General features: G+C 33.4%; 1 protein-coding gene across 8 annotated transcripts in view; it reads right to left on the bottom strand.

The window, feature by feature from the left end:
- RELCH (RAB11 binding and LisH domain, coiled-coil and HEAT repeat containing) overlaps positions 1–26,483 on the bottom strand; it is a 120,684-nt gene that overhangs the window by 49,826 nt on the left and 44,375 nt on the right. For 5 of the 8 annotated variants that reach the window (XM_030810305.1, XM_030810299.1, XM_030810298.1 and 2 more), the window contains 5 exons: positions 26,019–26,094; positions 24,893–24,988; positions 12,461–12,573; positions 4,547–4,637; positions 1,806–1,877 (listed from right to left, as the gene is read on the bottom strand). In XM_030810305.1, the coding sequence (XP_030666165.1) occupies positions 1,806–1,877; positions 4,547–4,637; positions 12,461–12,573; positions 24,893–24,988; positions 26,019–26,094 (448 nt within the window). Of the gene's footprint in view, positions 1–1,805; positions 1,878–4,546; positions 4,638–12,460; positions 12,574–14,741; positions 15,716–24,719; positions 24,744–24,892; positions 24,989–26,018; positions 26,095–26,483 lie in introns of those variants that run through there. The other 3 variants (XM_030810300.1, XM_030810303.1, XM_030810304.1) reach the window with 2 other exon arrangements.

The raw sequence follows: 26,483 nt of genomic DNA on the forward strand, positions 1-26,483 counted from the left end.
AGAATATTTTCCAGTTATGATAAAGAATGTTTTAGCTTAATGGCTGAGGTTAGGATAAAGAGCTACCAATATACAAATTCATGCTCCTCTTATCCTACTTGTACTAATATTGCAATTTAATCAATTTATAAAATTCTTAAAACATAAACTTGTTTAGGTCCTTTTTACATATAATAACTAGGATAAAATAAAAATAAAGGCAGAGGACATGGCTATTTGCATAAATTTACAGCATGATTTGGTATGTAGAGCAAGGCTTGAGAGACATTTTTTGAAAGTCTGGTTTTCACTTTTTAGAAACAAAAATACATGCAATTTTAGCATATATTAAAACACATTTAGGTTGGTGAATATATAACATCTTTTGGTACAGCCTCATTTATTTACTTTTTAGGCTAAAAATTGCCTTAAAACATCTTAAACTATCTAAGAGGACTTGTTGGCTGGTATCCGCACAAGGCAATATGACAGAGGAAAATAAGCTTCAAGTGGGCATTTGCTTTATACTGATTTAGGCAAGGGTCAACTGTGGCAATTAGTTTTAGTATGCCACAGAGACCCCACCAGAGCACTGGTCAGGAGGCATTACTCTATTTACGTCATGAACACACTGAGAAACTGCCGATGTAGAGAGATTTTGCTGCTATCAGTGACAATGGGGTACGCAGAAGGCAAGTATAGATCCGCTGAGGAAACATTGTATCTATTATTAATACTGCTTAGTATTCTAGGAGTAGAGTAGAACAGCCTGTTTATCCTTTGAGAGCAAGGGATGCTCATCTGTCTTGGAACAATAAATAATAAGATGCTCAAACCCATTCACATCAATCTGTATGATTCATCACAACAATAAGGCATTTTCTTCCATTAAAAAAACATTAAAAAAATTTCACCGTGCCTAGTTCCTGGTGAAGGTATGGGAAAATAAAAACTCCAAGGTACTGTTAGTAGGAGTATAAATCCACTGGCAATGAATGCTGTCTACTTGGTTTCCTTGAAGTGACATTCTCACTCCATCCAATTTCATGAAAATGTCTGCCACATACCCAAGCCTGAAAAATCAGTTTGACTGTAAGTGTTTCTGTGAAGTAAAATTGGTGTCCCATTAAAAAAAAAGCAGCTAGTTGAGCTCATAACTCAAACAACTGTCTAAGTGCTTTTCCTGCAAATGGCTATAATTTTTCAGTATGCAGCAAAGGGTTTTTATATGAGTACTTTCTATTTTGTCTCACAGAATATTAAAAAGATGCATGCTTCACAGGTCAAAATTTAGTAAAATTAATAATTTTACTGATTCAGCAAGCTCCTTTTTAGGTGAAATTGGCTTTTTCTGCAAAAGCATGGCAGTAAAGAATACAATCATTATTATAATAGTACATTTGGGTGCCACTGCCCTGATTAGTGCTAATGCAGCAGCATTTTTGCCCATCCCTGCTTTTGCACCAACAATACAAATTTCAACACAGTGAAAGAGACAAAAAGTGTCTTATTATTATGAAAACAGTTTTCTCCTCATGGACCTTTTTGGAAGGATCTCAAGGAAACCCCCCAGGGTCCTCAGACCACACTATGAGAACTGCTGATATAGTTTAATATATTTATACTCATCCAAAATCAGTGGTAATGTACCTATGTGTCTGCAATGCCATACTGTACTAATGTGAGTCTCTTCTTTTTTGGATCGTCTCTTTTCTTATTAAGACAGCATGTCTAGGAGATATTTGGATTAAAATCTATAAGACACTCAAAAAAAGGTTTTTCTATTATTAGAAAAATAGTTTAAAGAAAAAAAAAGACAATCTTACAGGAAGGTAAGGTGCCAGTGCTCCACAGGATTCTGCCACAAGCAGTCGTCTTTCTGGGTATTTGTGATTAATCTAGAGCAAAAAAAAAAATAAATAAATCAAGTAAAAACAGCATACTCTCCCCCTTCTTTCAAAAGAGAATTACATTTCACCACAAATCCTGTTAAGAATGCAATAAAGCTTCTTCCTTTTCCACTTCTGGGAATCCCTGTTTGACTATACCTGGATCAGGAATGAGGGAGTGAGGGAGAACCTAAATATGAGGTTACAGGGGTCATCTGTTAAAGAAAAAAGGGAAAACCAAAGATGAAAATTTGGCAAGGTATCTAGAGATTATGGGCTTGCCTAAGACTAGGCCTTCCTTAGAGTATCAGGAGAAACCAGGACCTTTTCCTAGCAATAGTAGAATATTTTTAAATTTGGAAAACTCAGCTTCTGGATCTTATAGATATTGCCTATAATATGTGCCAGTCTTCTTTCTTCAACCTAAGGGATGAGGAAGAAAGTTAATCCATGATTTGACCAGAGCCCTTACTAGAAGTATGCTTTTATTTTTAAAGTAAGCAGACTTCAATCCATTCCTCTGTTTGCAAATGCAAAATGATGGGGTTTTGCTATTGTGATGACTACACTGAACCACAACCAAAAATAACAAAAAAAATGACACATACTGGGTTTTGTTCCCATATGTCTTCTTCATAGAATATAAATCTTTCTTTGACTGGAAAAGGAGTATATTTGTTCTCATATTCCCATATGAAAAGGTGACATAATTCATTAATGTATTGGATGCCTAAAATTAAGAAAAAAAATTATATAATAATCTACTGGGCAACAAACTGGAGGTAGGCAGCTAGATAGATCCCCGATATCCAAGTTTACTCAGGTTACAGAAGAGGTGGCAGTAGAGATGTTTATAACTGACATCTTTGAATTAAATTTAATCCAGATGTAGCTACCTCAAAAGTAGAATGGTTTGAATGTCAAAGTATGGCTGTGCATAAACTTTCATTTGCTTTTCTTTAGCTCAGTAAGTCTCAAAATTGAAATGCAAAAATCAATTGTATGTCTGTATATTAGCAACGAACAAACTAAAAATAAAATTAAGAAAAAAGTCTATTTACAATAGCATCCAAAAGAATGAAATACTTAGGAATAAATAAAACAAAAGGGCAAAATGTACACCACTCAGAAAACTACAAATCACTGTTGAAAGAAATTTTAAAAGACCCAATGCATGGAAAGACATTCTAAATTCATCGAATGAAAGACTTAATATATAAAATTAGGATGGCAATACTCTCTAGATAAATCTATAGATTCAATGCATTGTTTATGAAAATCCCAGCTGGCTTCTTTGCAAAAATTGAAAAATGATCCTAAAATTCATAAGAAAATTCAAGGGACCCAGAATAGTCACAATAATCTCGAAAGAAGACAACCAAATTCAAGCAGTTAGGGTTTGTCTTTGGGATGGCAAAAATGTTTAAAAATTGATTGTAGTGAAGCTTTCACAACACTGAAACCATTAAATTGTACACTTGAAAGGAAAAAGACAAAAGAAAATGGAAAAACTATAAAAAATTAAATGTGCAGAATTAACTGTATAGAATTGTAAACTGAAAGTTATATGGATATATTGTAGCCAAGTTATTTTGACTCCAAGTGATTAGAACCTCACCCTAAATTAGTATGCACTGTAATTTATAGATGGTATAAGGGATTGTGAGAGGTGGTTATTACTACATGTAATATTTACTTTGTCTATTCAATCTAGGGATTCTACTTTATTTTGGTGGAAAAAATGAATGCCCAAAGAACTTGGGAATAGGATTATAAATGACGAATACTTCAGTGATATTCCAGAGACTAACATTTTTCTTAAGAATAAGTGACTGTGCTATTGTAAATAAAGCCATGTAATTTGTCTCCATAAGCAGGAAACACGTCTTTTTAAGGTGGAAAAATGAGGTGCTGAATGATCTAAACATTAAGTCTAGAAAGTCAATGATTCTGAGTTATACAGAGGACTGGAATTTTAAATTCAATATAAAAGCAAAATCATTGTTAGTAAAATAATGAGTTCAAGTATAAATACAAAAACCTCCCACATCAAAGATTTACAGTTTATATATTTGTAATATATACAAGTATACAATATATATTTCTATTTACACACACACACACACACACACACACACACACACACACAGAGACACATGTCTTCTTGCTGTTTCTTGAACGCATCAAGTATACTCCCACCTCAGGGTCTTTGTTCTTGTTGCATCTTACTTCATTCAGATTCTTTCCTAAACATCACTGCCTCAGAGATTCTTTCTCTGACCACCCTTCCTAGGAGAGCATTCCCCATCACTCTCTCACCCTTATCCTGCTTTATTTTTCTTCATAATATAAATTACTACAAAAGAGCAGACCATTTCTTTGTTTACTCTTATTTTCCCATTAGGATGTCTTTGTCTTTTGTTCACCACTGTATCCCTAGCGACTACCTCAGTACCTAGCACTGAAATTAGTGTTTCGTAAGTACTTGTTGACTGAATGAATAAAGGAAAGCACCCCAGAGCATTCGTAAGTACTAATATATCACTGTGCTGAGCTACAGAAACATCAGCATAATTTACATCCCACATATTTCTTAAACGCCTTTAAAAAGGAAACTATGTATCTTTTTAAGAAATCAGGCTATAATAGCTAGGTGAAAACTCAATACAGTTATTTACCTGTTCCCAACACTGTGGTAAAAGTTCAGCTTCTACGCGTGTTGGTCCAACATGACGCGCAAATGCCACACAACCTGTCAGTATCATTTGCCTGAAAAATAATACAAAAAAATGCTTGTATTTGCATGAGAAAGCACAACTAGGACTAAGGGTTAAAAAAGTCTCATCTCTATAAATTCACGTGGAGTACAAGATTTTTATACAATCAAATTAGACTTTTTATTTATTTATTTATTTATTTATTTAGAGATAGAGTCTGGCTGTCTCCCAGGCTGGAGTGCAGTGGCATGATCTTGGCTTACTGCTACCTCCACCTCCCAGGCTCAAGCAGCCCTCCCACCTCAGCCTCTCGAGCAGCTGGGACTATAAGTGTTCACCACCATGCACAGATAGTTTCTGTATTTTTTGTAGAGATGGCGTTTCACCATGTTGCACAGTCTGGTTTTGAAAAATTAGAACTTTTGGCCTGGTGCAGTAGCTCAGGCCTGTAATTCCAGCACTTTGGGAGACTGAGGTGGGCGGATCATGAGGTCAGGAGATCGAGACCGCCCTGGCCAACATGGTGAAACCCTGTCTCTACTAAAAAAAAAAAAAAAAAAAAAAAAAATTAGCCGGGCATGGTGGCACCCGCCTGTAGTCCCAGCTACTCGGGAGGCTGAGGCAGGGGAATCACTTGAACCTGGGAAGCAGAGGTTGCAGTGAGCCTAGATCACGCCACTGCACCCCAGCCTGGCAATAGAGCGAGACTCCGTCTCAAGAAAAAAAAAGAAAAAAAGAAAAATTATACCTTTCTAACAATGGCCTAAGCTGCCACCAAGAACCTAAGTTTTTTAAGATTAGCCACTTCAGCAGTGACAACACCATCTGTGACAGATGTTGTGAAGGGATTTCTGTATAGGTATGAGGCTGAATCTCATAACCTTCCAAATTACCTTCCCACACATACATTCTGAGATTATATATGCCCAATGCTTCAGTTTCTACACAACTTCACTTTCTAGACACTAAAACAACCAGTGATTATTCTCCCAGTGTTTCTATAATTAAAAACTACAGTATCATATTAATAAAGTGGTATTTTAAGAATCAGATTTTTTGGTATTATACCTAAGATAACTGTGGTAGGTAGTTTCTGACATGACTCTCAATGATCTCATCTCTTTGAGTGCAGACTGGACCTAGTGACTTGTGTCTAATGAATAGAATATGACCAAAGTGGTAAGAGGTCAATTTTGAGATTAGGTTCCAAAAGTCTGTGATGTCCATCTTGTTGGACTCTACTGCCTTCTCAGCAGGCATGCTTAGATAAACCAAGCTGCCATGTTGGAGAGACCCATATGGGAAGGAATTAAAGGTGGATTCTGGCCACCCGTCAGTGAGGAGATGAAGCCCTCAGTCTAACAATCCTTCAGGAACTGATTCTAACAATCCTTGAGGAAACGACCAACTGTGTGATTAAGATTAAAAGCAAACCCTTCTCCAGCTAAACACTGAGATGACTATAGCCCTAGCTGACCTTTGACTACAGCCTTGTAAGAGACCCTGAAGCAGAGGACCCAGATTCCTGACCCACAGAAACTGTAAGATAAAAGATGTTTTAAACCACTTTCTTTTGGGGTACTTTGTTACAAAACAACAGTTAACCAATAACTAATACATTATCTTCATTTGAATTGATAGATTTGTAACTAAAAAAGCTATAAAATTCTAAGTAAGATTTTGCACTCTTCAGAATGAAGTTCCATCTAAAATGACTTTAAAATGCAGAATTTTAAGTTCTTCCACTTTGATTGTCTAACACTTTAAAACAGTAAATCCTGATGGGAAAAAAGTATATTTTTAATAGATGTTTTAAAGTAGCCAACTTCAAGGAAAACCAAAATAGAATGCTTATGTAATTCACATTCATTATAAAATCAGCACTTTATGTCTAGGCATTGCTCATTGTTATTTCTCAATATATATCAATTTAAATGAACTGCAAAATGACTTTAAATTTCTATTTGGTTTGGTTAGATTAGTTACTAATTGTTCGCTTAGGTTATTTAAGGAGAATAACCAAGCTCTTTGGAAACACTGGGGGAAACGGTGAGCCAATGTGTCTTCACTGTACATTGCAAGCAGCTTCTAATTCACCACAATCCTTGTAGTTTTTATCTATCTGAATCCCCTTTATATCATTATCCTCTGTTTCTATTTCTCAACTTTTCTTTTGCATTCCTATTTCCTTCTACTTTAGGAAGGCAAATAAAGTGAATGAAAGGAAAACGGACAAAGATACTAACAAGTACTTCAGCTGCCTGCTCCTCATGAACATTTCCTAAGAGCTGATCATTGTTTTTGCCCTCATTAGTGTATTAAAATGAGAAGCCATACATGTTTGATAACTGCAATAGCTAAATTTTCTTAGAAAGCATTTTGAACACTTACAAGAGGTGCACACTTGTATAGAGCTTCACATGAAATGACTGTAAATCATAAGTCACCATCACTATACTAAAGACTGCAAACTTTAATAGGAAAAAACGTTAGGCCCTTTGAAATAAACTTCTTAGAAGAGTTAATATTGAAAATTTTAGAAAATATGACAGCTTTGAAATACAGTCCAAAACAGAAAAGATCAGACAGCTCACAGATTATTAACAACATTGGGAATACGCTACTCTGATAGTAAAAATAAATGTTGTTCCTACTTGCGGAAAATCACAGTACAAGTATTGTTTCATTAGTAAATGATACAGGCAGACATATGGTACCAATTGTGGTTGCTAGAAAAGAATTGGTGAAAGCATCATTATTGAGCATAAAATTAAGCTTTTCTTGGGATACGATCAAAGCAGCCTGAGATTCATTAAGAAAAATAACTGATTATATCAAATATATTTTGCTCAAGTTTTTGCTTTTTTCATTTGTTATTTATATTATATAACATATAGTTAATAATGAATATATTAGTCTATTTTAATAAATTTATATTTCTGTAAGGTGAAAGTAGACCACTTTCACCTTACAGAAAAAAAAAAAGCGTGGACTTGAGTGTTGATCCCTGATGCACCTTGACCTAAAGTAAGGCGAATAAGTACTTTTGGCCACCAGGTGGCAGCTGTTAGCTTTACATGCAAGGTTTATGAAAATAGACTCTTAAGACCAGGTTTTTGCCTTGAAAATCTAAAAATGAAAATGTAATAATAACTGTATTTAATTATTAACTAAATTACCAAGATAGGAAATGGTATTTTTAAAAGGTAATAAATTAAAATATTAATTTTCCTGTAGTACCACCAAGTTGTCCTTGGGAAATTTTTAGTTTGCAATGAATGGTACTAATACAGTGATTTAATTTCTCTTATTCCTAGTTGACTTGCATGTTAGGGCTGCTGGTATAAATTAACCTTAGCTGGATACTGAAATGAGCAAGTTTCTCTACCTGGTCAGGTATATTTTGATAATCGCAGAAAAGAAGTTTCAGTAATACAATTTCAAAGTCTATAGAAGTGTTTGTATTCTCCTAGTTGAGGGGTTCTTCGTATTTTAAAATATAAGCTTGCTATCTTTCATAGTTCATTCTTATTTATGATTTTCCAACATTCTCAGAAGAGGCAAAATTATATAAGTCAGAAAAGCAAGTACTGAAATTACAAAAAGCTACAAAACCATTAAGTACAATTCTATTATTTTGCAAAGTATAAGCAAAAATCATTTTTTCATTAAGACAAAAATTATAACACAGAAAAACATTCAATTGCTTTATTTTATCCAACTGGTGCTTAATCCATCTATCCACCCATCCAGGATGCTTTGTTCAAGTCCATACTTGTACAGCTTCACTTAATATTTAAATGTTTTATGATTTGAGGTAGATAGCTATCATCGTTGCTTGATCAAAACCCATTCAGCTTTCTTCTCATGTGTCACCCTGATCTGTGGCCCTCCTTATCACTCTGAGTAGATGCTCAACTCAGGCATCTTTATTTGTGGGTATTAGACTCAGGACTAGCCAAAATAACACACCGTATCCCTTTAGCCACACAGCAACGGTTTACTGATAACCCAGTGATGCACAAATTCACATATTAAATATTTTATTTTTTTATAAAGCATAACCATTTTTTAATAAAGCATAACCATTAAAAGGTCATAATGTATCTAGTTCATCTGTGGGAAAAACGGGAATGTTTAGGAGAAACCAAGCATGGCATATAAAGGCAAAGCAGTATGTGAATTAGAAGTCCAAAGATAACTAAAACAAATGAGTAATTGGAATAGTAAGAATGAAAATATTGCAGAACATTGTGGGTGGGGCCAGTGTTCCCTCTGCTTATTATAAAAATTTAGGTAACGTTTCCTCTATTAATTTATACATAACTTCAAACTTCAAAGACTTTTATAATTAAAGAGAAACTGGGATTTAACTGTTGAGGGAGTTTACTGGGGCCAACTTTCTGAGGATTATTAACAAACTTGCTCATTTTAAAACAAAATGACTGGAATAAAATGTGTTGCTAAGTTCATCACAATGCCTTTATAAGGAAAAAGTTTAAAGGGTTGCAGCAAAGTTCATGGAGGAAACTTTATACATGCATTTTTATAAACATGTATATACAGGAGCTTTATACATGCATTTTTGTGAACTTACATTGAGTGAAGCAGTAATTAATGCCAAAATGCTTTAAAGGCTGTCAATCTGTTGATTAACACTATTCATACCATGCACAGAGGTAATGGCAGCTTTCCAAAATATTTTACAGAAAAGTCAGGGCCTGATATTGCAGGAACATATACATTTACATTTTGTCCATCAGGATGTATTATGAGCTATGGTTGATGAGTTTCTGGAAATTATTGAAACCACGAAAGTTTGGGCAAACAATCCTTCAATCCTGCAAATGGCCAGTGAATACCATGCTTTATTGATATTTGAAATTTATCAGCTGGGCACAGTGGCTCATGCTTGTAATCCCAGCACCTTGCAAAGTCCAGGCAGGCAGATCACTTGAGTCCAGGAGTTCAAGACCAGCCTGGGCAACAAGGCGAAACCCTGTCTCTACAAAAAATACAACCATTAGCCGGGCATGCTAATGCATGCCTGTGGTCCCAGCTACTTGGCTACTTGGGAGGTGGGAGAATCACCTGAGCCTGGGAAGGTCGAGGTTGCAGTGAGCCATGATTGTGCCTCTGCACTCCAGCCTGGGAGACAGAGTGAGACCCTGTCTCAGAAAAAAAAGAAAAAAGAAAAAAGAAAAAATATCGCTTATAATAAACATGGATTCAATTTTCAATAGTCTCAAATCTATTACTTTGTCTTCAACATAAATTTGAAAACACTGCATATTTTAATTTTTTTTCATTCTGCTAGCTCTCCTTATTCCAGACAACCTTTTTCCTCTAAGCCTACATTTATTTTGGCTCCCTTCTCCTGTTTATAATAGCCAGGAATTCTTGCCTCTTTTTTAGGCCACTAAATGATGTTTCAAAATGTTTCTCTGGTTCTTGTAATACATCATTTTCTAAGATATGCCTTTATTCTGAATTTAGAGTAACTGTTATTTTCACTGTAAAGTGTAATTTTTATGGGGCTCATGTGGATTTTGGTTTCTATAGACTAATCTTTAATAAGAAGAAATTTATCCAGCTCCAGTTCATTTTGAGAGAAAGGGATGAGCCACAGTTAATAGCTTCACTCCTGGAGACATCTCAGATATATTAAAGAGATAATAATTTAATGTCGTTCTGCTGAATCCAGGTGTGCTTTTCGCCTTTTCTCAATGCCCAGTTCTCTTGACAATGATGATAATTTATGCTATAAAGGATTTGAAGTAGGCTGGAGTTTAATTCAGCCAAATATCGTATATAAAAAAACTAACCCTTACTGTGTACTTCAAGGGCTATTTCTGGTCTTTATCTGGCTTTGTTTGTGGTAAAACCACATATTCAAGGATAAAAGATATCATTTGCCCATCTCCCTCTATTTCTTGTTTACTGGGAATAATAATCTCTGAATGGTTGAAGAAAGAGAAACACTGACAGCAGACTGAATGAGGACAGAAATAACTGACTGCCTTAGATAAAAATAATGGCTGTCTGACTTAGTGCATTTTGCTTACTTGTTAGCCAACTGAAACATACTTTTCACAAAGTGAAAACTACAAGGGTCTTCCTAACCCAGCTTCATTAAATGATATTAGAGTAACAGAAAATTTTCTCAGGCCCTTCAAACGGCTGACTGTTAACCATGTTTTTCACAAATGTTTAGTGTTTACATCTTAGTTTTTTATACTTTTTAAATGTCTTCATAGCAAATTCCAATTTGGGAAGGAAATATCAAGAAATGTCAACCTATCACTACCTTAAACCAGAAGTTCTCTCTCTCAACAATCAAGATTGAAAAAAAATAAACTCCACTTGCTTTCAGTTGGGAGAATCTCATTGTAAGGTAAACATTAAGAAGTAGCTCAGAATCTAACAGAATAGAATATATATACACATATTTCTAAAAAAAGACATTTATTGAGATTACATGAATATCAAAACTCATTATTAGGCAATAAGCCATACGAACAGAATTCTTAAAAAGATACAAAGTTTTGTGTATAAAAACTGCACCTCAATGTTTTAAGATATATGGTTTCACGCAAAATCTGCATTTTGAGCTTTTATAAGTCTTAGGATTCATAAAAAATATCACTGAGAACATATGTAGGCAGATGAAGTTAGGTTTTTCTAAAAAACCTGCTTTACCGAAGGTTAGTTAGGTTTCTATTTGGAGAACATTAGAATGCCTGAGGGGGTCACCAGGTATGTACAATTTGCTGCTATGCTACCTACCTGGAAGTTGTTGCACTTGGAGAGCAGAGGAGAAGAGCTGTTTTCTAGCCAACATATGATTTGGCTAGAATACATTCACTCCCTCCCCCTTCCACTAGAGGGTTTGGGCATAATCTAATCATCAATTACTAGTAGATGCTTCTCTACTAGAAAGCAGAAAAGTGTATTAATGGCAGATTTTTTTCAGACAAAAGTAACTATCTTGAAATTTTCAGAGAACATTTACATTTTTACAAGAAATTGAATTAGTCCCTCAAAAATACAAGATAATTTAGATAATGGCCTTCAGTACCTGTATCTGTGTAGCAACCTTGAGAAACTTAACTTTTTTTTTTTTTTTGAGATGGAGTTTCACTCTTGTCTCCCAGGCTGGAGTGCAATGGCATGTTCTCGGCTCATTTGCAACCTCTGCCTCTTGGGTTCAAGCGATTCTCCTGCCTCAGCCTCCTGAGTAGCTGGGATTACAGGTGCCCACCACCACACCCGGCTAATTTTTTTGTATTTTTAGAAGAGATAGGGTTTCACCATGTTGGTCAGGCTGGTCACGAATTCCTGACCTCAGATAATCCGCCTGCCTCGGCCTCCCAAAGTCCTGGGATTACAGGCATGAGCCATGGCGCCTGGCCGAAACGTAACATTTTGAGAAGGTACAGAATTCCTTTTCAAAGATTTAAACAATGAGACTTGTCAGTAATTATAGCAGGTGATAAGTAATCTGATCTTAGTAAGATTTATACATATTTTAGAAAGCTATTTTTGTTTTAGGTTTTATTTATTATGCATAAGCTAAATTTCTTAGAGTGATTTCCCTATTATCTATTTCTTTGCTGCAGTAAATTCCAGGTCTCTTTAAAAAGAGAAGGTGAGGAGGAAAGGGAACCTGATGATGACATTATAGTTTGAAATGCATTTTCATAGGTTTTGAAACCATGAAGGAGTGAATCCATGATGGTGGAATGATCCGGCGCTGCAAAAATAGATACTGGAAGGAAAGAAGGCATTTCAGATTAAAATGGTAATCTTGATGCCTAATTAGTAAAATCAGAAAGTCACATTGTATTTCTTTTTCAAATATGTAATCATACCCACCTTTGTTCATCATCTGGCCTCTTGATCAAATTGAAAAGTATGTGGAGAAGCTGATCTCGCTCTTTAGGCTCAGGATGTAGACATGCTGTACACAATATGAGGGGGATCAACTCCTAAAGAAATACGAGGGTGGAAAAATTCAAATAAAAACACATTGCAGAATATTCTTTTTTTTCTCCAGAATATTCTTAAATGGACATTTACAGTGAAATAAACCTCAATAAACAAAAGGGTAAATTTTAATTTTGTAAGGTTGGTAATTCAAGAGATGTTTACACTAAAACATTTATGCGTTGGTTGTGGAGGAAATGTAAATCACAATGTAACAAAAGTGGCTTAAGATTCAACTAGCCTTGGTTTTTCATCTAGTACTTCCCAAGGGCCCACTAGCTTTTACATTAAATAACATGCTGACACCGTAATTTTAATTCTGAAAGTGTTTTTAAACAAAAGTTGCAGAAGTCCACTATAATCTAAAACTTAAAAAGATAATAAAAAATAAAGACCACTTTTCCCACTTCTATAAGGACAATATAATGTCCTTATGATTAGATCTAATAATTTTGTACCCTTAGCACTTGACCCAGTGCCTAACTAAAAAGACCATTTTCATAGATGTTGAATCCTCTCAGTACCACTACAGAGTAACAGTAGAAATATTTGATGTTGAAATATAAATTTTTAACAATATTTTGTTTTCTTCACATTCAATATGCAGAGGTAAATTCAGCATTTTGTAGGAAAGTAAGAGCTAAAAGTTTATTTCTAAGAAACACTTGAAATTAATTATGTTGTTTTACATTTTAATTAAGATGAAATTCTTAACACTAAAGTACATTCAAAATACATTAATGTTTTTCATTTGAGTAGATTTTCAAATCTAAAAAGAATAATGGTCCAAAAGTAATAAAATATTTTTGCGAGAAATCCTCTAAGTTATATAAACAATATTTTATAAATAAAGAAATCACTATGATGTAATTAAGAAGGGAAGAATGACTACACCCATTTCTTTCCCATCTGCCTTGATACTCACCCAAAACTGTTAAGAGATTTAAAATAGAAATTGATCACTATGTAATAATGCATGATTATTATTGTCTATAATAATATAACCTAACAAAAATAATAATGTAACCTAAAGAAAAGCGTGATAAAAAGTCTACACTGTTGAAGTATTTTCACACTTTGCAGATGCTTCCTAAGAAAGAGATGATTTTTCGAAGAGTTGAAACTGAAGCTTAAATGTATGACTAGAAGTCTCTCTCCATTATTTCTAAAGTCTTTATATATTGTAAATCTTAAATTTGAAGGTACAAAGATAGAGGTAAGAGGAGCTAAGAATATATCTGAGAAAAAAAGAATGTGAAACATTTATTCTGCCATTTTCAGTCTTCCTGTTTGGGCACCTCTGTAGGTTTTACCTTAGTGAATAATTGAAAAGGAATAAAAAATGATTAGGAAAAATAATTTTGCACTGGGAATGAGTGACACAGCATATGTGTTGATCCTACATGTTTTCCCTAGAGGCTTAATATAATGCTTGATGGATTAGTCCTGATTCTGTAGAAGAAAATAAACAACCTTTTACAAAATAGTAAATATTCTGTCTGGCTGGAAATTTAACAATATTAGGGTAGGAGATCATTAATAGCAAGGACTGTCCTAATCCTTAGTTGATTCCATATGGGCTGCTGAGGCAATGATACTAATGAGAAGACCAAGACATTGCATCATCAGGGTATACTACTGAGAGTAGAACCTTAAGGTTCTAATTTTTTAATGGAAGCATTAAAAAAGTAAGAAGCTATTCTAATGCCTGAAAACCAAGAAAGGCCCTAAAAATTTTATTTGTACTTTGTCTTCATGTCAGATCTTGTTTCCTCCTAATCCCCCTTCCTACTTTCCCATCATCTCTACATGTATACTTCTCATACTATTTTTTTCCATTCTCTTCCTAGCCTATTACTGTTTAAAGTTATGAAATGAAGGTAAGACAGCTGCTATAATTGCTAACATGCACACACACACACACTTAAAATGTAGAGTATAATCTTTAACTTCTTTATCTCAAAAACAAGCATACAAAAACAACTGTGTTGCTCTTTATCCTTTATGCCTTATATTTTATTTTATTTTTCTTTTTTATCATGAAGCTTAGTGATCCTTAATCAAGGAGGAAATTTATGTCATACATTAATATGGACAATATTTTAACTGAAATATGGCTACAGATGTGCCAAACTGAGAACTCTGGCCCAGGAGCTGAAAGAGTTCTTACCTTAGTTTACCACTTAGTACCAGGAAACTAAAGAAAAGCACAAATTTCTCTTTCAGTTTCTTCAAGTGAAACATGTAGGAATTAAGATTAATGCACAAATGGAAAACACTTCACAAACATTCTGCAATTTATCTATTGCTGCTAATTTTTCCTTCTGAAAGCAAAGATGGCCTAAAAAAGCCTTTTCAACACAGCAGTTGTTATGAATCAATTCAAACTGACATATTAGAAGGAAAGTATTTGTGAGTCCTTGTCTCCTTGAACCCTAAATTTCTGTGAATTTAGGACTTTGAAAAAAATATTTTTCACTTTTCTTAATCACAGTAATAATTGATATTGCCATCAGCTTTTATTTCTTGCTGGCAAATTAACAACATATGGGAAGTCACTGCCAATAATTTTTGGTTGCTATTCCATGCCAAGGAGAGTGGTCCACCTTGGCATATTATGGCTATGGCAGTTACAACTCAGAGTGTAAAGGATGCCAGATGGCTTCTTCCTCTTACAGCAACACAGAGCTGAGAAGAGGTCCAGTAAGTGAGGGAGAAAAAGGCAGAAAGAGTGGTCTGTTTCTGACAGAGCCAGCAAGGAACACGATTAGGATAATTGCGAGATTGAGACTGTCCCCAAATATGCTAACTTCTCAATTATCCATTTATTTATAACTTCTATTTGTATTGCTATTAAAATAAAATAATAGATTCTGTAAGTATATGTCTGTTGTGTTATTTATTCACATTTATTGTGAATTCATCTTTCAAGCCTCTGAAACACTAATAAATCCACACTAGAATTTACTAAGTCTGTATTTACCATTTTCAGACTATTCATAAGTTAATAGACTTGAATCAATATTCTCCCTTTAGCATCATCTCTCACACTGAAAAAGTATAGTCTTAAAACTTTCCTTATAATTCTGAATACAGCATTTAAAAAATGGTGATTAAATTTCCATCAGAAGACAAGGTGTTCTAAAAACATCTTTGAAAGACTAAACGTAAATGAGAATAATACAGCAATAAAAAATCCTTAGGCATATTAGATTTAGCATCTCATGTAATATTAAAATAATAACCACGGTAAGAAAATAACTATGGCTTGGGTAATATTAGATCCAAAAGATAATTTTTTTTTGCTTCACATAATAAAACTTATGTGTTCGTATTTCTTTCTTTTTATTAAGAGCCTGGGTCTTGTTATATTGCCCAGGCTTGAAGGCAATTGGCTATTTACAGGCGTGATCATAGCACACTACTGTCCTAAACTCCTGGGCTCAAGAGATCTGTTGTGGGCAGTGACTATCTGGGGCTGGTGTTGCTCTGAGTGGTAAAAATAATTTGCCAAGACAGTTGTGGGTAAAGAAAGGCAGATTTATTAGACAAAGTAGGAAAATACATTGCAAGAAAGCAAAGGGCAGGTCAGCAAGAGAGGAGCTAACTGCAAGGAGACAAAGAGTTGCTGGTGCTCATGCTGTGTGCTGAAGAGGGCTTTGTGCAGTACTGATAAAGCTAAGGTTGCAGTGAGCTAATTTGCATTTTTCTACTAGCTGAGGTGTCTGGTGATAGCTTTGTGCAGGAAGATTGTGAGTTATTTGCACAGGAGGGCTATGTGTCCTGGACCATAAAGAAAGGCAGACTTACAGCTTATCCACTTTCTTTTTTTGCTTTCCCTCAGTCTCACCAGCCCAACTCCCCCTCCTTATTTTGAACTCCACAAGATCCTCCTGCCTCAGCCTCCTCAGTAGCTGGAACTGTGTGCCACTGTGCCCAGGTAATATAGCCATATTTTAAGCAATAGGAATCTTTAATATTTTAAAACATGATTTGGCAACCTAGAGAGTACTCAGTAATGTGTATTGAAGTGAAATATTTAACAGAGTGTCTATGATCATTAAAGAGAAAATCGGTATAGTAATCCTACTGCAGAATTTCTAGGACTTTTAGAATTCATTAATAGAAGAGGATTAGCATTTGAAACCAGCCTGGGCAAGATGGCGAAACCCCATCTCTACCAAAAATACAAAAATTAGCTGGGTGTGGTGGTGTGCACCTGTAGTTGCAGTTGCTTGGGAGGCTGAGGTAGGAGGATCTATTGAGGTCAGAAGGTCAAGGCTGCAGTGAGCTGTGATTGTGCCACTGGACTCCAGCCTGGGTGACAGAGTGAGACCCTGTCACCAAAAAAAAAAAAAAAAGAAAATGGTTTTCTTTGAGTCAATGGTAATCTTTTGAAATTTAAATTTCAATATTTAATATCCATATTTAAATAAATCAAGATAATTCTTGTGCACAATCCAAAGGAAAGAGCATGCTGAAAACAATTGGGGATGGAGTAGAAACGACTGAAGAAGGAAGGAAAGACAACAAGCAATACAAAAATATCTGTTCCAAAGCAGCTAAGACATCCTTGGCTTATCAGTATTCTAATTGTCAAGATTATATACAAATATAACGTGATATCATATTTACTTATTATTTTATTTGGATTATATCCAAATACAATGTGACATTATTTTACTTATTAGTGTCAAGATACAAGATACACTTGTATCTTGGCTTATCAGTACCCTAATTGTCACATTACATTATATCCAAATATATATTACAATATATCCAAATATATATTACATTTGGATATAATGTGAATATTAGGGTACTGATAAGCCAAGATACAAGTGTATAAAATTTAATACATAGCACAGAAGGCATGGAGGAATCCAAACAAAAGGCTTATCAGTACAAGACAAGGAGGGTCAAGAAGGTAACGTAAACATGTAAAATAAAGGGTATAAGGAAAATGATAATGCAAACATGATGATAAACAGCACTAACACGGGGCTTTAGTGACTAGGGGCAAAAAAGTATGGTAGCAACTGTGGCTAACTAGAGATCTCATGTCCCACCTACAGGGGACAGTAACTGTGCTGCAATTGAAAAAATCATTTGGAAATATAAGTCTAGTGCTCTTAGACTGGAGGAAAACTCCAGACTAGGAGTTTTCAAAAAAAGCCAAAATTTTGTATTTTTAGGTAAAATATCAGTTTTTAAAAGTTTGATAACTAGCACATCATTTTTAACATTACTGAGTAGGCCAAACAAACCTATCTGTGAGCCTTTGTTGGTCTGTAGATAGTGTACAACCTCTGATTTAACTTTTCAGTTGAAACTTTTCAGCATGTTACTGTTCATATAAAAAGGAAACCCGATAAAGACAGATATTACAAAGACTCACATAAGACAAAAAAAAAAAAAAACAAGATTACTCACCTCTGTAAAAGTTTTACAATTCAAGGGCTGCTAAAAATATCTATTCTTAGAATTATTAATATTAAATATCTATAATTTCTAGGGTTCAATCTTTAGGAAACCTAAAGTACCTAAATAACCTTACCTCAAGTTTCATTATTGCCAAAGAAATGTGATTTACTCACAAAATTAAATGTGCACACATGCCAACATCACATAGGTGTAAAGAAGGGAGTCAAAACTTCCTATCTACTTTATTACACTTATCCACTATACTACTGTATAACTCTCATAGAGTTATGATCCTCTGAGGCGATCATTACTTGTAAGTTTTCTATGAAGGAAACATGAGTGGCAATGTAAAAGATCAAAGTCTAGTCTCTCGTAAGAAGGGAGGTCTGTAGAGGTACCAACTACTTTAAAAACTTTTAGAGAATTGGTTCTTTCCTTTGCCTTGTTTGTTACAGCTTTACTGAGATAAGTGGTTTTCTCCTTTGCATTTTTAATGACGGTTTTATTGAGATATGTTTCATCTTTCATAAAGTCCATCCATTTCAAGTGTATATTCAGTGGTTTTTAGCATATTCAGAGTTGTACAACCATCATTACAATATAATTTTAGAAGACTTCCAATATCCCAAAAGGAAAGCTAGTCTCCATTAAGTCTCTCCTCATTTCCACTCCCATCTCAGCCCCAGATTTCTCCTTTGATTTTCCAACTTAGCTAGCTGATAGAATATATTTCCTTGGCACAGAATGAAACTGAAAGTTACATTTTGATGTATGATTACCAAAAATGCTACTTGAAGTAATCTTTTATAAAATTTGATTTTTTAATTATAGAATTTCCTCTTCGAATGCGGTTAAAGCAGAAATTGTGAAAAACCAACTACTTTAGCTTACTTACTATATACATTTATCAAATGACAAATATATTTATTCTATAATTTGGCTCAAAAGATTCAAGTTTCCTGAACCAATCCATTAAAATGAACTACTATGTAAGCCACATGTAAAAAATGAGTCCATCTTTTATTTTTCTCCCCCAAAATGAACAGGCAAGGAACTACAGAAAGATCAACTAAACCCAAGGCCAGCAGAAGGAAGGAAATAATAAAGATTACAGCAGAGATAAATATTTGACTTTAAAATATAAGTTAGTAAAAAGAGACTACCATTATTTCAAAGAACCTAAGAGGTATATATTTCTGTAAAACTTTTTTGTATCTTTGAAATATGGGTGTATCTTAAGATAGATAGCACGCCATAATTCAACTGGGATTCTTTTTCTTTCTTAAAGAAACATAACTGCTACAACCAATTGCATCTTAGATTTAAAATAAGATGCACTGAATTAAAAAATATTATAATTGTAACCTGAAGATTGAGTAAAGTTGTTACTTTTTTCTTTTTCTTGTTTTAAAGAAAAACAAATAATGCTAATATCTATATTCATCGTGCTTTCTATTTAAAAAAGTTTAATTTATTAGACAGCTTTGATTAAACCTTTATCCTACTATCTTTAAAACAGTGGGTCACAAAATCAGTTGAATGGGTCATGAACAGCATGTTTTTCTTTTTTAATTGCTTATTTAAGGATTTTTTTCTTTACTTTTCCAAAATATTTATAAAATCACGTTTGGTATTGCTTGTCTTTATGTTTTGTAAAACTTTTAATTTTATATATGTGGGTACATACTGGCACACGATGTAAAGCATCTTTTTTACTGAAGGTGTAGTCAAAGTTTGAAAACACTAATAGAAAGTTCTTTATATCATGATATAAAAAGTAAAATCTAATGTTAAGTATAAAAACAGCAAAGTAGAGACTAGTGCATAGAATACAGTATCATTTGTTTAAATCATGGGGAAAAGATCACATATTTGAATTTATACATGCACAAAGTATCTCTGAAAGAATATAAGACAGTTCTACAATAATAGTTGGAGTCTTCAATACTCTACTTTCATACTGCACCAAAATTCTAGACAGAAGATCAGTAAGGAAATAGAGAACCTGAACTTTATAAAACAACTAAATCTAATAAAATTATATAGAACACTTAATCAGCAGAATATATATTCTTCTCAAATGCACACAGAACGTTCTCCAGGACAGACCATAAGTTAAGCATAGGTAATTCTTAGTAAATTTAAAAGATCAAAATCACATAAAGTATTTGTCTGACTACAACAGAATGAAATTAAGAATCAGTAACACAAGAAAAATGGAACATTCACAAATTTGTGGCTATTAAACAACATGCTCTTAAATAAGCAATAGGTCAAGGAAGAAATCATGAATTAATGAGAAAACATTGAGATGAATGAAAATAAAAACGACATACCAAAACAAATGAGATACAGCAAAAGCAGTACTCAGAGGGAAATTTATAGCTGTAAATACCTACATTAAAAAAGATTTCAAATCAGTCATTCAATATCTTATGGAACTACAGAAAGATCAAACTAAACCCAAGGCCAGCAGAAGGAAAGAAATAATAAAGATTAGAGCAGAGATAAATGAAACATAGACTAGAAAAACAATAAAGAGAATTAACAAAATCAAAAGTTGGTTCTTAAAAAGAGAAACAAAATTGACAAACGTTTAGCTAGACTGACTGAAAAAGAGAGAAGATGCAAATAACTAGGATCAGAAATGAAAGCAAGGATGTTAGTACCGACGTTACAGAAATTAAAAGATATATAAGTTAATACTATGAATAACTGTTCATCAACAAATCAGATAATCAAGATGAAATGAACTAATTCCTAGAATCACAGAAATCACAAAACTGATTCGGTAAGTAGAAAATCCCAACAGACTTATAACAAGGAAACAGACTAAAGAGTTCCTATACCCTATCAAGCCAGCCTTAGCCCAATACCAAAACCAATACCAAATACCAAAACACAAGATAAGAAAACCACAGAACAGTATCCCTTATGAATATAGACACAAAAATACTCAACAAAATACTAACGACAGATCCAAAAGCACATTAGAAGGTTTATAAACCAAGGCCAAATGGGATGTATCTCATGAATGCAAGGGTGGTTTAACATAAAATCAGGCAATGTATTAATAATGCAGGCATATCACAGTAGAACGAAGGGGGAAAAATCACATTATCATCTCAATAGATGCAGAAAAAGCATGTGGCAAATTCAATGCCATTTTATGATAAGAACATTTAGCAAAGTAGGGATAAAAGGAAACTTCTTTAATATGACAAAGGGCATTTATAAAAATTCTATAGCAAACATCATAGTCAATGGTGAAAGATTGAAGCTTTCCTGTAAGATCAGAAACAAGGCAAGGATATTGCTTTCTCAAAACATTACCATCCAAATTGTACTGTAAGTCCTAGCCAGAGCAATTAAGCAAGAGGAAAAAATAAAAGCCATCTAAATTGTAAAGAAGAAGCAAAACTATCTCTTTACGTGCAGATGACACGATTCTATATATGTAGAAAATCTCATAGAACCCATAAAAAACGATTAGAGTTAATAAGCAAATGCGGCAAAGTTGCAAGATTTAAGATCAACACACAATGACCAGTGCTGTTTTGATAAACCAGGATAAACCTTTCCTTTCTTGAAAAGAAAATTAAAAGAACAATTCCATTTACAATACCGTCCAAGAGAACAAAATACCTAGGAATAAATTTAGCCAAAGAAGTGAAAGAATTGTACACTAAAAACTACAAAATATTACTGAAAGAAATTAAAGATCTAAAACAAAAAGACATTCCATGTCCATGAACTGGAAAACTTAATGTTGTTAGGATAACAATACTCCCAAAGAGATCTGCAGATTTAATGTAATCTCTATAAAAATTTCAATGACCTGTTTTGCAGAAGTGAAAAGCTGAGCATCAAATTCATATGGAACTGCAAGGGACCCTGAACAGACAATAGTGAAGTGCAGTTAGAGGACTCACATATCCCAATTTCAAAACTTACTACAAACAAGTTATCAAAACAGTGTGGTAGTGGCATACGGCTAGACGTACAGACCAATGGAACAGAACTGAAAGTCCAAAAATAAACCCGAAGAATCTAGACCCAACTGATTTTTGACAAAAGTAGCACGACTATTCAAAAGAGGAAATTTTTTATCTTGAACAAATGTTTCTGGATAACTGGATAGCCATATCAAAAGAATAAAGTTAGACCCTGTTTTACTCCATATATAAAAATTAACTCAAAATGAATCATTGACCTAAATATATATAAAAAATGTTTTCTTCTAATTGTTTTATAGCTTTAGCTCTTATATATATTCATATACATATATATATATCTTCTATAACATTGATTGACTTGGCAATGGTTTCTTAAAATTGATACTTAAAGCACAAACAACACAACAAAAAAATAGATAAATCAGATTTCATAAAAATGGAAAACATTTGCCCATCAAAGGATATGATCAAGAGTGTAAAAGAAAACCTACAGGATGAAAGAAAATATTTGCAAATCATATATATGATAAGGGTTTACTACCCAGAATATGTAAAAAACTCTTACAACTTAAAAACATGAAGATAAACAATCAAATTTAAAAATGGTCAAAGGACTTGAAAGAATACTCTAGAAGCTAACGAAACTGACTGCATGTGGGACAGAAGCTCAAGGACAGGAATAAAGGAATTTTCATTGTACATTTTTTTCCATTAAAAAATTTACATCATGTAAACATATTAGTCAAAACATTAAACCCTGTTTCTAATGCTTTATTTAATCAGCTAAGATATTACTCAGTTCAGTTTACTAAAGAACATTTAAATTTTATTTAAATACCAATAAAAAGGCTTTTGCTGACAAGAGAATATATATCAAACTTGAGAAATAAGAAGTCAAAATATTAATCCTTCAATCACAGGAGTTTTATAAAAATGTAGATTTAATGCTTAAGCCCTGGAGTTTGAGGCTGTAGTGAGCCATGACTGTGCCACTGTACTCCAGCCTGAGTGACAGTGCGAGAACCTGCCTCCAATGAAAAAAAACCCAAAAAACAAAACAAAACAAAAAACCAACAACTCTCTCTGTCTCTCCATAGAGATATATATATATATATAGATTTATAATAAGAAACGGGTGAAATATTAAAAAGTAATTCAATATCAAGAGATGTAATGAAAAAACGTTTTGTTCTTTCATACCCAGGGATTGATTTTAAATCACTCTTAAGACATATTTCATTATTTACCAATTTAATTTTGAGGACATACAATTTCATTTTATTATAAATGGCAACTTTTCTGATAAAACATACAAATAATTAAATGAACAAAGACAGATGATCAGTTTTTCATGAAATATATATTTTTAATTATAAAAAATTTAAAATCAGCCAGAAAAGTAAACATCATACCACAAATTAGTTATATGTGTGCATATAGGTATATAATCTGTATGTATAATGTATCTGATTACTGATGATGCAAATTTATAAATATTTCATGCAGTACAATCATTTTAGTGGTAGTCTTTTATGATAATATGAAAAATTAAAATAAAAAAGCTAAAACTGAATTTCATAATAATTAGGTTTCTGTAACACTCTAAAGATGATATTAAGGAAATACAGTAAAAGGGATGCAAACATTAATGCATTACATGGATTATGTTACAAGCTAAAAAAGGAAAAGAAGCTCAAACACCATTCTGCCAAGCAGAACTGCAAAACAATCTGAAATTGGACACTGATCCTTCAAGACATATAAGATTTTCCATACTTATTAATATCTTATGACTATTTTAAAATAATTAGGTAAAAATGAAGCCATAAGTGGAAAACCATCTTTTTAATTGTTTTTATTAAAAATACCTATGGGGATAAAAATTTTAAAGCTCTACATGTTTTCTTGAGGATCAGTACAAATTTCTTGTGCTAAATAGATAATTGAAAATAAGCTTTAAATGGGTTTTGCCAATGCATTATGTACCTATCATACTGTAGGTCCCAGAAATTATGATTAAATCAGTGGTAAATATTAAGAAGATAACAATATAAAGTTACAAGATACACTCTAAAATAGTCTTCATTTATTCTTTACAAAATGTTTTTGATCTAAAAATTTTATCTCAAAAACAGAATAATTCAATAAAATAATTTAAATTACCTGCAAACATCCACTGTCATTTAAATGAGATTATAAATAACTTCCCATTAATCTTTTATTGACTAAATATAACTACATTTAATAATAATTTATAAATACAACCATAAAGATAACTTCCTATAGTGTGTATGGATCATAACATAGGCTATGTGGACTCAAATATATTTGCAAATGTATTTTGGATACTTAAAGCATCTGTCAATAACCCGTTAACTGCAAGAAAAATAAAAAAGGTACTTTAAAAAGTTGTTGTAGTCAGTATTACAACTATCCTATTATAAGAGAAATGTGATTTATTGCCAAACAAGCATAATAACACATTTATAATCGGCAACTACATTTATGACTAGTGTTATATTATTCGTCCTGACTAGTGTTATATTATTCATCCCTGTTAATTTTCAATACAAAGAGTGTCCATTTCTGTAGACATATGAAGCATATCATACCAACAGCACAGATAATTAGTTAACTGGTAATGTAAAAACCAGACAATGTTCATGGCACATAAATGGACCTACAGTAATAGTTAGTGCTGCAGAAGCTAACAATGCTTTAAGCAAAATTGGAAAAACATGAATATCATGCAGTTTTACTGAACTCACCTGACAGAGGTGTAAAACCATTCTCTAGGAGCAGAGATGCATGCACAAAAGTAAGAATATGATTGCAAGTAATAGACTTTAACAAAATAAAAATATAACACTCAACTTCGAAATGACAAAAAATGGACAACATGATGGGATTACTGGGACGAAAATACTTTTATGTGTCTTACCTCTCTCTTTGCCAATAGCACATTGGGAACAATGTGTGGCAGGCAGCGTCCCAGCATTAACATAACGCTTTTTTCACTGTCTGCAATACGAGACACCTAGAAAACAAAAGAATTAATAAACAATGATAGTGGAGAACTTCTGTGCATAATAATATGGAAAAGTTCATTCTTTAGGCCCTGATACCTCTGCTCTAAACACACATTCCAATATTTTAACTTATGATAACAACAACAACAACAGCAACAGTGCTCCAATCAACATCCATATTTCTTTGGGCTAGAAACAGATTTAAAATACCATAAAAATCAAGGGTGAAGCCAAGGAGGCCTAATAGGCTTCATTTCTGGGAACAAGTAGGGGGGATAGCACAGGAGTACGGCAGCCTCAATGTTTGTTTTTGTCCTTGAAGAGATGCTCACAAAGCTACAACCATTAGCTACAGTGATAATCTGTACAAAGAACTTGGAAATACAAGGGGTAGGCTAAGGAAGGTGATCCAGTCTTACAATGAGGATTGCCAGAGTGCATCCAAACCATCCTCTATCTAGCTCTGTGATATTCTCAATGACATTGTGGAACAGAAGCCCATGGGGAAGTCAAGTGAAATGAAACACAAAACAGCTAGAAAAGGAGGAGTGAGTACAGAGGTAAGAAAAAATGGTAATAATAAAATACCCCCTCAAGACCAATCTGCAAAAATAAATACAAAATAGTTGAGAAAAACTAATATGCAAGCCAATAAACTCAACTATTGGACATAACCACTCCTAATGAAATGAAAATAATAGAGTAATTTAAATAAACAGTTAATATATAAACAGTGTACACAAGTTGGTTTTCTGAATTATATCTAAGAGATGCTGTCATTAGACATACTATTAAAAATAGAGTTTATAAAAGGTCACTTTAACGTTAATAAAATGTTAATAGAAAAAATAGAAATAATCAACTACTTTCCTTAAAAGTTTAAAATTTTAGGAACTATATCTTACAGCATTATTTTACATAATGGATTTGCATTTGAAATACAGTCTTATCATAGATGCTTCTGTAGAAGAGAAACTAAAAAGAAGAAAAACAGTAGAATGTTTTTAAAAAGTTGTGGAAATAGGTGGTATAATTTACCTCGTATCCTAAACGACTATCTGCTGACATTCGACAAAAAGAGAGCAGTGCTTGATGGAATGCAGGAGACAATTTCCTAGAAGAAAATGTATGAAAAAGACACAATATCAAATAACTACCACTGACATTTAAGGAGAAATTTAAGTTATGTATTATAACTTCCATTCCAGCATTAATCCTACCTCGCAAAGCTAACCAGATTTCTGAGCCACCAGTGACTTGAAGAACACTTCACTGGAGAAACTTACACAGGGCACTTAGGAGAAAAAAAATCAACAGTAACTGGTGTTCTTGCACTAGTTTAATGTTATGTGAAAAAATGGCATTTATAGTTAGTGGATCAAACCTAAAGTGGTATAGTAGATCAATGACTACAGAAATGATTTGAAAATCTGAAATAAGGACTTTCTCCAACCCCAATTCTCTATGGTCCCAGAAAGGTAAACACAAAGGTAAAGTGGATAA

This window comes from Nomascus leucogenys, chromosome 4, assembly GCF_006542625.1.
Source record: "Nomascus leucogenys isolate Asia chromosome 4, Asia_NLE_v1, whole genome shotgun sequence".
Lineage (NCBI taxonomy): Eukaryota > Metazoa > Chordata > Mammalia > Primates > Hylobatidae > Nomascus > Nomascus leucogenys.